The 10,669-nt window shown below is 39.9% G+C and overlaps 1 protein-coding gene across 1 annotated transcript in view; it reads right to left on the bottom strand.

The window, feature by feature from the left end:
- Positions 1 to 6,009: 6,009 nt before the first annotated feature.
- LOC123957741 overlaps positions 6,010 to 10,669 on the bottom strand; it is an 11,507-nt gene continuing 6,847 nt past the window's right edge. Inside the window, exons 3-4 of the mRNA XM_046030779.1 lie at positions 9,012 to 9,103; positions 6,010 to 7,834 (exon numbers count right to left, since the gene is read on the bottom strand). Of these exons, the coding sequence (XP_045886735.1) occupies positions 7,691 to 7,834; positions 9,012 to 9,103 (236 nt within the window). The 3' untranslated portion in view covers positions 6,010 to 7,690. The remainder of the gene's footprint in view (positions 7,835 to 9,011; positions 9,104 to 10,669) is intronic.

The following is a 10,669-nucleotide window of genomic DNA, read 5'->3' as shown; positions in this document are numbered from 1 at the left end:
ATTATTTTTATACATTTATATACCTTATGCGTGTTATCAAAACACGTCTGTGTCTGGTGGTGCGGCAGCAGAAACTTCTATATCTCTTCCCAGAAGGCAGCAGGGTGAACACCTCACCTCACCGATGTCACTGATGCTCAGGAGATGGGTTGAATAGATTTGCATTCACCAGTTCCTTTATTCAATAACGTGTCTACCTGTATCTTTGTTTCAGGAGAAATGAATGTTGTCTAAATGCCAGGCATGTAATGAATTTCCGCATTGATGGTGATTCGGTCCTTGCATCAGTTTAGCATGGCACACAAACTCATGGCTTGATCATTTGTTTATTTGTTCAGCTGATGCACATGCCTCTTTGCATGCTATTGAAATTTACTAAGATTTTTGATTTCTATATCACAAAATATAGAAAAGCTACCTATGTTATGGACTGGGGTAAATAACAGGGAAACTGGAGTGGTCTCATTTAAGGAAGATGTTAATAAATATACTATCTGGAATACTGATTTGCCTAAAGATGCTCTAAGGTGTTGTAATGTGAATTTTAAGGAATCCACAACCTACTAATGATGTGTTTATAAACTTCAGCCTAATGCATTTAGTATTTGCATGGCTAGAATGAGTATGTTGTAAAGCTTCCTGCTAAAGCTAGAAAAGCATTTAAAGCTTGGGTAGAGTCAGGTAGAGACAGACAGGGGCCTTTATTTGAACAGAAGAAACGCGCTAATACTAATTTTAAATACGTAGTTAAATTTATTATAAGGAACAAGAAGTCTATGAGGTCTGACTCACTGACCCTAAAGTTACAAAATAATAGTTATGATGTTATAATGACTTCTAGAAGAAGGTTCAAGTTATGAATAATGTGGCTCAGATAAAATCTCCTAGATGTGGTAGCAACATTATTGTTAATTGTTCAACTGTACTGGGAGGAATAGTTTTGCAGTGGGTACTACTGATACTAATGAAGATGTAGTTGTTATACAATAGTTGTTAGAATAGGTTCACTCTGTAGTCTCGAGTTGAGATGACAGTAAAGCATGTGGAGCTGATAAGATAACTGCTGAACATCTAAAATATGCTAGCAAAAAGCCCTGTTCATTACTTATTATTTGCATAACTGGCTTCTTAGTCCATGGAACTCTGCCTGACTCTACCAACAGGTTGGAACAACGCATTTTTACCACTGACAACCAGTTTGTTTAAAAATGTAAATATGGGACAGATGTGTATTTAAAGAAAATATTAGACAAATAGTCAGAACTCCACAAAAAATCTGTAAATTGCATCCAAGAGAAATTCCTAAACGCAATATACAAATTCTTGTTTACTACTACTCATCAGTCTATGCAAGTTAAATTGGGAAATTCTGTATTGGAAGCATTCTGATATTTGCATTCGACAGGGTGGCTCCTTTTGTTTTTTGTTTCCCATTTGCATTTTGTCTCCTTTGCTCTTTATTGTGTACATGGATGATTTGATAAGTAAAATGCATGCAATGCATGGTTTATGACAATATTTTCACCGTTGTCCGGATAGTGCTGGCCTACAACAGTTATATGATTGGGATTGGCCATGACCAGGGGGCTCGATAACGCACCCGAATCTACGCCATGGTTGGGATAAAGTTGCTTTGATTATTCTTTTGGTGGGGATCATTGCTCTCCTTATAAGTTTCTCTTAAAAGGTAATACCAGTGTGAATAAAATAATCATAAATAATAATAATAAAAATGATATCCCCAACAATTTGAAGTAGCACTACACAAATCTGTCTTTGTAATGTTGGTGCCACACTAGAAATCTAGGGGATACATTGTAACTTAGCAGCTAAAAGGTTAATATTGTTACACTTAATCAGTAATTACAGCTTACTGTAGAATCTTATTTCGTACTTGCGTCATATGTTGGAAACAGACAGGGGCCTTTCTGTGAGTGCAAAAAGTGGTAGTTTGCAAATGTAGGATTTGCAAATCATCCAAATCAGCAAATGTCTTTACATACACAAATTCTTGGAAGAAGCCACAGGAAGGTTAAAACCAAGGGCAAATGGGTTTGCTTGAAAATACTTGAAGATCTTTTGCCTCTCATCCAAGAGGCTTCTTCAGTTCTGACTGACTGGTAGGAAATCACTGCCATTTAATGTCCGTGGGATCATTATCATGGTGATGTCCACCACTTGGTTTGTTTGCTCCTGGCTGTTTTGACGACAGTTGTTGTGGTCATTGGGGTCACATGAGGCCAATTATGCACATTTGTCCTGGGAAGAGATGAAAGGTCATCAAAAGAGAGTCCCTTGTCCTTAATGTGTAGGTAAACTGAGTCTTTACCTGAGGAGTTTCTGTGACCTTTCTGTGTTCAGCCATGCGTTTGTGTAGTGGTTGTTTAGTTTTCACTTGTATTGTTGGTGTTTTCCTGGATCTTATGGCCGTTTGCACAAAGGTCCTCAAGCTGTAAGTGCCTTCATATTCCATACTTCATATGGAATAGACCAACAGGCCTGGGTAGAAGGGGGGGTTGGCCGACACGCTCAACCTTCTGCCAACTTTTTCATTGTTAGTAAAAAAGTATAGGCTAAAGAAGGCGGCCCACCGGGTTTTGTCACAGTACTCCAGATGGCCGGACCGCTACTGTCACACATTTATGTAGCAAAACAAAACAAAAAATAGTCAAACAGGTCAGACAGAGGAAACTCTGTAGAGGAAACATAATTCAACTTTTAGCGTCTGAAATGGAGCTCAGGATTGATCAGGAGGACGGCTGCAGAAAATGTTGATGGCTATTTGATTGGGGGGGTCAGGGGGTCTTGCCCCAGAAGATTCAGAGCATTAAACTCTTAATTTCCTACATTCTAGAGACATTTTCTGCACCAATTTATGGTGAAAATGTCTTTATTTATATGAAGGGAAACAAAATTCATTTGGCCGGTGACAAATTAGAAAATAAGAATATATTGAATATAATGCAGTAATCAGTTGCTTTTTTTTAACCTAAGTTATTTTTGTTGACTCCAATGCACAAACTAAACGCCCAGCAGCCATTCAGAGACCCTGCCCAGGGAAAAAGCACAATGCATCAAAACGCATCAACAATCGCCCTACAATTCCCTTCCCTTCCCTTCCAAACCACAACCGGATCAACCCGCGCAGCGCCCAGAGACCCCCACCCCCAGAAGCCAGGGCAAACCGCGACCCCCCCCCAAAGCGCAAAGGACCCCAGACCGCATGTTCTGGGGGAAGCTGTACCCCGCCCCAAGGAAGAACAGCAGAAAGCCGTGCCGGGAAGATAACGCGGGAGAACCAGGCCAACAGTCCCCCAGCCCAGCCAGAGGCATCCCTCCCCAGAGTGCAGGCAGTGCCAGCAGCCCCCGAGGCCGATCTCATCCCTGGAAGGGGACCCATCCCCCCCAGTCAAGCACCCCCAAGGAGGAGCACCAAAACCTACCCCGACAACACCGGCCATGTGCCCCAGAGACTCCCGAAGGCCCCCAGGCCAAGGGATACACCACCCGTCCAGAAATGAGCAAAATCCAGAAGCCTGAGTCCCCAGATCCCTAGGTCCAGAGCGGGCCCCCACGCCAGGGGAGCCACGCCGTCACCAACCCCACGGCACCCCCGACGCCCCCGGCGGTGGAGAATACAGGGCCAGGGGACATGGGACAGGACATTGCAGAGCACGCTGTGGACGGTCAGTGATCATTCCTTCTGGCTGAATAAAGTCTGACACTCCTGATTTTACGCATAGATCCATGATGATAGAGAAATATAGAAATTAATGTCAATAAAGCATGCTGCCAATATTTTAGAGGCCCCCCAAAATATCACAAATCATGCTTTTAGGGGAGCTGATGTCAAATTTTTGGGAGGCAAGCTCCCCCTGGCTCCCCCATGTTTCGCAGCCCAGGTAGATCCGTGCTAAAGTAGCTTATTTAGCCATGTGTAAACAGTTTATATGCCTAGCTTGATTAGGATAATGTTTAATATGTGTATTAGAATAAAGTTTAAAGTGTATATTGAAAATACACTGAACTTTGAGGCTCAGGCTGCGGCCTTCACATTTTTGTAAAGAACGCACACTTCAGATTTTGCTAACATACATACACCCAGCCAGTCAAACAGTGTTGCCAATTGGGCGGAGAGGAAGTTAAGGTCAAGACCAAGATTCAGAATTCATTAGACATCCAAACGAGAGGCAATGAGGCCTTGTTAGATTCTCACATTAAGTTGATAGCATCTGGGTCTAAGCTCAATAAGCGTAAACCAAGATTCATAAACATAGGAGGCAAGGGAGGCCTGATAAGGATTTATATATACAAAAGAGCCCTTGTGAGAAGGATGCAACTCTGGAGGTCAACTTGTGATACAGCACACAAACCTGTGTGCAAGTGTTAATGTTGACAAACTGTGTGATTGTTTCATGCATATACATTTTTGCTAATATCAAGATGGCGTCTTATTTCTGATGTCACATTTCAGTTTTATTTCTTTAGAGATGTGGTTGGGTTGAAAACACTATTGTTTTAATATTGAATATGTTCAGAGATGGAAGTGGAGGTGGGTCTGACCCTAAGACCCACAAGAAGTAGGGCGAGACAGGATATATCAATCAATGTAATGCAGAGAGAGTCTGCTCCCAAGACCAGTTTGGATACACATGTATTTAATGTATTTGTTTATTTTGTTTGCTTGAAATTATTACTAAACTTCAGTTAATTTGAACTTTACTGGAATCTGTCTTATCTGTCTTAAATAATACCATGTAAATTGAAAGGACCCCAATTCATCTAAGTCTAAGTTACAGTTATGTTTAAGGCTCTGCGGTCAAGTTAGCAACGCTTAGCAATAACAACTATGCAACTTCCGATAAAGTTAGAAACCATAAATATGCAATGTCTGGCTAGACTTTCAAAATAAACATCGCCATTTTGAAATGGCACCTTATTAAAGTTGTGAAAGGTAGGCAACAAAACTACTTGGTTAAGGTTAGGAAAAGATTATGGTTTGGGTTAAAAGAACTTCGTACATCAATTAACCTGTAAATTAACTAACGTCACTTGTGTTAACTTGAAAATATTTTTTACTTTTAGTTTCACACGGCCACAAACACGGGTCTCCTGGTTCAAAGTCTGGGTCCCTATGTGACGAGTTGGGGAGAGAGAACGGGTTGTTTTCACAGACATCCTCAGAGTATCGTTTGGCCTGATTGGCTTCATCACATAAACCTTTATTGTTGTTTTGGATCCTTACATGGAGTTTATGTTGGAGTCTATGTTTCATGGTGTCAGTGGACTGCATGTCGTTGGTGCGGTGTTATCGCTGTAGTCGGAGAGAGGCTCGGGAGCGCGCACCGGGCTGAATCCTGACCCGGTGCCTTCACATTAAAAGCAGAATAGTGGCAGATGCAAGCAACAGAGAAAACAGACATGTGCTTCATTTCTGATTGAGGCTACAGCCCATTGACAATAAAGCAGTGGAATTTGATTTATTAATAAGGGATTTCATTGAAAAACTACATACAGCCAGTTAAATGTTGCTACTGCAGAACACTAGAATGTAGCAACCCACACAGTACACTTCAACTGATATGGATTTTTTCGGTTTGCTACTTTAAGGTGGCTAAAATACGTTTTGCTGTTAACCCTGTCCACAGCAGTACATTGCTTAGCTTACGTGCCTGTACAACTCTCTGCTTCTTGGGGACATGCTACATACTGACTAGGGGAGTAGTAGTGTACTTCATACAGCCCCCATACAGCCTTCAAAAGTCCATTTCAGACAGTTACTAGACTGTTTTTCTACAATAAGGTTTTTTTTTGTTTTTTTTGTTGTTTTTTTTCAATAAGGTTTTTGAATGCAGAAAAATGAATGTCCGGTGTCAAATTCACTGTAATTAGTTAAAGTTGATGAAATGAAACATGTACTAATAACACCATTTGATTCAAGGTAGATTTATTTGTAATTTTACAACACAAGATGAATTTGCAGTTTCCTTTATACTACTCACAAAAAAACTCAAAAAATAAATAACAAGTCATAGTCTTACTGTGAAAGACGAGATCTCTAAATGATGTTAAATAAGCCTCCGGAATGTGGATCATAAAAAAAGCTCCAATATATGTGTCAGTTTTGTCTTAGTGACCCCACTTAGGGGTGGATAATAAAGTTATTTTACTCATGTACTTTACTTCAAACAAATGTTGAGGTACTTGCACTTGAGTATTTTTTTTTAGGGGGGGTTGTACTTTTACTCCCCTTAATTTCAAATCCTTGTTTTAATTATTGATGATTATCTTTTACACGTTACTGAGAAAAATGATAAAATATATTTTGTCACTGAAAATTATGCACTTTCAAATTTCATGTTTTCCAATTTGTTTAGTTACAGCCAGCATAACTGGCACACCCACCACTTTGACATCTTTGACATCCCATAAATCATTAAGGACTGAATGAAGAACTGAGATGCAACAATGTCATACAGCACTTGAATGACAGAATGAGCACTTTTACTTTTGATACTTAAGAACATTCATTATGGAATAACCTCTAACTCTACCGAAGTAGAATTTTGATAACTTTAATTGTGAATATGGTATTTCTCCTCTTTTGTGTAAAGGAAAATTGTACTATATTTCAAGACAATCAGTTCTTCACTGTTGATCTTAGCGGGAAGGTGCAGTGGCAGTGTAGTCGCTGTTTAAACAGCAGGACCAGGGTTCAAATCCAGCTCAGGGCAAGCCTCCAGTAAGGATCTCCAAAGCATAGGTTGTAATGCAATACAATCAAGCTCACTAACATCTACCCCAGTGCTCCTAACTGCTTTATAGGAACATTTGTCTTACCTAAGTCTCAAAACCTCAATCTCTCCCTATCTCATCTTTGCTCCTAAGGGATTTTAGATGGACATATCTCCAGTTACTAAGAGCTACCAGAGCTTCATGATGATAAACATAAATCCAGTCAGAGCTCTGAGGAAATGCAGATGCAAAACAAACTATCCACAAAAACTTTATGTAGGCCAAAATCACACAGGCCTACATACAGTTTTAATCCTGTTGCCTTTATAGTGGATTTTTTCTTAGACACAAATAATTTGTTATTCTTTGCTCTTGTTTCCAATGCAGATCATTTTCAATTTAATTAGTTTTTATCTTTCAATTCACCTTTTACACCCATGCAGCACTTTTATATGCAATAAGAAGCTACTCTTTTCTTAATAGAATACATGTTTTCATAAAAAAGGAGCTTTACACACAACCTAATCAGAGCTAATGCACACTAGCAGGCTAATTTTAGCACGCCATAGCCTACTTTAATTATATAAAACGTAATTTTCCAACCACAAATTGTGGCTAGAGAAAAAGCTATGTGGCTCGTAACTTTGGAAAAGCACATTGGCTAGTGAGCAAAACAGTTAATGTCAAGCCCTGATTACATTCATTTTGTCTTTGCAATAAGTCAGATTTCACATACATAATTAATTAGTCGCAAATTATTAAAATATGCAGATAAGCTAAGGGCACAAACCACAATTTTAGCCCTGATACTATCTATGCAGAAATGTGATTAAACTTCAATGTAATAATTAAGAGAAGTGTCTAGAGTAGCGAATAAAGTCAATGCGACGCGTTATATCTCTCAATTCACTGAAAACTCCACACAAAACTGACCAAAAAAAGAAAAGGAAAGAAATCAGTTCAGGTTGCAGCTGATCTCCTGGTTCTCCTTCTTCTTCTCCTCTTTTTCTTCCAAGTGGAAGATCTTTCCATCAGGCTGCTTCCTCCATGTCAGCTTCATGTTATCACTCAGGCCGCGCTCCTTCAGTGTCTGACGGAACTGAGAAACACAAACATTCTTTATTTATTCCTTATTACAAACAGAGCAAAGAGGAGAGAGAGCTACAGTGTGGAGATTTTCTTCTTGCTCAGGTAGACTTGATATTGACTGTTACTGGTACTTACTGTAGCCTAATTTAACATTCTGTACAGTAAATGATGGGAGGCACCATTTTACTCTAGTTCCCTTTCCTCTGACAGTGCAGAAGGTCAGTGACTGTTACATAACACCCTGAAGTCTTTGCAGTTTACAGGTCAGATTGCATTGTGTGTGCTACAGAGCCACCTACTGATTGAGGTGGGATATGAAAAGTCTTTAACAAATCTGAATCCTCTGACATACACATACTTATCGCACCTATCCCATCAATGCACACAGATACAACCACAAACCAGATAACTATCCATATCTGTACTTAGCTAAGTAGTATATGTTTCATTCCGACAAAACATGATTTCTCAGAAATGAAATTAAAATAATTAAAACTGGTGGCGACAACTTCTACCTATATGATCGTTACATCATCTGGGAGGGTCCTGTGTTTCTGTGTTCACTAACATTGTGTTTAAATAAAACACTAAAATGAAATTTCAGAATAGGAAAGAACATCTTTGACATCCCATAAAGATATGGGTAACAGTCAGCTACTGTTTGGTGTAATGTTCTGTTCATTTGTTTACATGAATCATTCTTTCCAGGGCAGAAATCTATTCATTTGTTCTGTGTTTATCTGTACACACCAACCATGACACCTGGCTAACTTTACTGCACTCCAGTGGGTCAGGTAGGAAAAATGTTCCCTCATATTTTATGGGGTTTTATTGAGTTTAATTAATTTTTGTTTGTTTTTATCACTCTAAAGATGCCAGACATCGACATGAATCTCCTCAACTAGTACTGTTGCTGAGAAGTTCACCTGCCATCTGCTAGGGTTGTATTTTTGAATTTCATTCAGTAAACATCTGGACAGTGGATTCCTGAAATCGGTATTTACCATGGATAGCTGTCTAGGACAATGATATGTAGCCTACCAAGTTTCATATTCACACGTTCACATGTTTTATACCAGTGAATAGATAAACACTAATATCTGACCCTACAGCTTTTCTCTTTGCTCTTGTTTCCACCTGTGTACCTGAGATGATAAAGGAATGTCAACTAACTAGAACATTATTACCTGCTGCAACATGGCTTCTGCTGCATCCTCCAGGTTCACAGAGGAACCTGTGTTAGTTATTTTCACCCTCACCAACTGCTGCGTCACTTCCACTTTAAAAGGAGGAAATATGAATTTAAAAATTGATACATGTAAAAAACGTAAGATAGTGAGCAAGATAGTCTCTGAAGTATTGCGTTAAATATTATTTTAATGAAATGTGACATATTGTATGTCAGATGTGTAGCTTACAAACTCACCAATTTCACAGACAAAGTACAATGTGACATCACATCGACATTAAAATTAAAAACACAACACAAAAATGAGACTAAAGTTTCACTGACCATGACTTTTATTTAGACACATAGGTCCATATCAGGAAAATATTATAGTATATATTTATTTATATTTGTCATATTTCACTAACCAAATAAGTCAAATATGACTAAAACTAAGATGCATTTTCTTCAAGATAAAGACAAAAAGTACAACCAAATAATGTGCTCAACAAAACAATTTTATATGGTGAAAATAATAAAAGTCAGTGCTGTTGTAAATTTGTGGTGTGAGGATGAGCCAGTTGTTCCTGAACTTAACTTTTGTGTAGAGGTAAACATCTCATGCAGCAGGTGTGACTGATGTTATTAGCCATTATAATGTGTTTATGTGTATGTTATTGTGTTAATGTTTTTACCATTGTAGCAGACAAACGGGTTTGGGTCATTGCATTCATTCCATGTGCCATCAGCAAACATTGGTGCAGTCCTGATATCCTCCATAATTGCCGGGTTGACCTCTCAGCCACATTCTAAATTTTGCCTCTCCTTCACCATAATATCCCTCCTTCTCCAGCGACCACCTCCAGCTGTTAATGGCATCATACAGTCCCATCCAAAACTGTACAGAATAATATTTGTATGCAGCGGCCATCAGCTGATCAGACTCTTCCTTGTTTTCAACCGTGGCCAGGTTGGTGTACTTCGACCTTCAGTAGCTTTGGGCATCAGACCAGGTCTTTGACTCTTCCACAGCGACGTAGATACGGCGAAAACAGGCAGGTAGGAAACACAGTCCTGTGGTAATGAAAAAATATATTTGATGGCTTTAGCACTGAATGTTTGAATGTCAGGGGAAAACATCTCTTTAGTCGCCCATTACACAAAACGTCTCGGGTTACATATGTAACCCTGGTTCCCCGAGAAGGGGAACGAGACACTGCGTCGGTTACGACACTATGGGAACGCCTCTAGGCGTAGCAGGTCTGAACGTGAATGAAACTGTGCCGAAAACCCCTCCTGCCCCAGTGTGCAATAAAGTGGCACAACTAAGAGGAGAGCGCACAAGTGCCAGGTGCCGAAGGAAGGTCAAGACTGTAAAACCGAATGAATGTGTGCGGAGTGGCCCAGCCAGCCGCTACACAAACAACCTGCAAAGAGTTCCCCGGAAAGGAGGGCTCGAGAGGCCGCCATGCCTCTAGTAGAATGAGCCCTCACAGCCACAGGTGAAGGCAAACCGCACACCTGATAGGCCAGGGAAATAGTCTGAACAATCCAGTCGCTAATAGTATGTTTGGATGCAGGGAGCCCAGCCCTGGGGGACCCAAAACACACTAGCAGCTGGTCAGCCTTCCTCCAATGGGAGGACCTCAGAGTGTAAATACTCAGTGCTCTGACAGG

Source organism: Micropterus dolomieu, linkage group LG02, assembly GCF_021292245.1.
Source record: "Micropterus dolomieu isolate WLL.071019.BEF.003 ecotype Adirondacks linkage group LG02, ASM2129224v1, whole genome shotgun sequence".
NCBI lineage: Eukaryota > Metazoa > Chordata > Actinopteri > Centrarchiformes > Centrarchidae > Micropterus > Micropterus dolomieu.
Note: the sequence above shows the minus strand (reverse complement) of the source record. Positions and strands in the feature narration are given on the sequence as shown.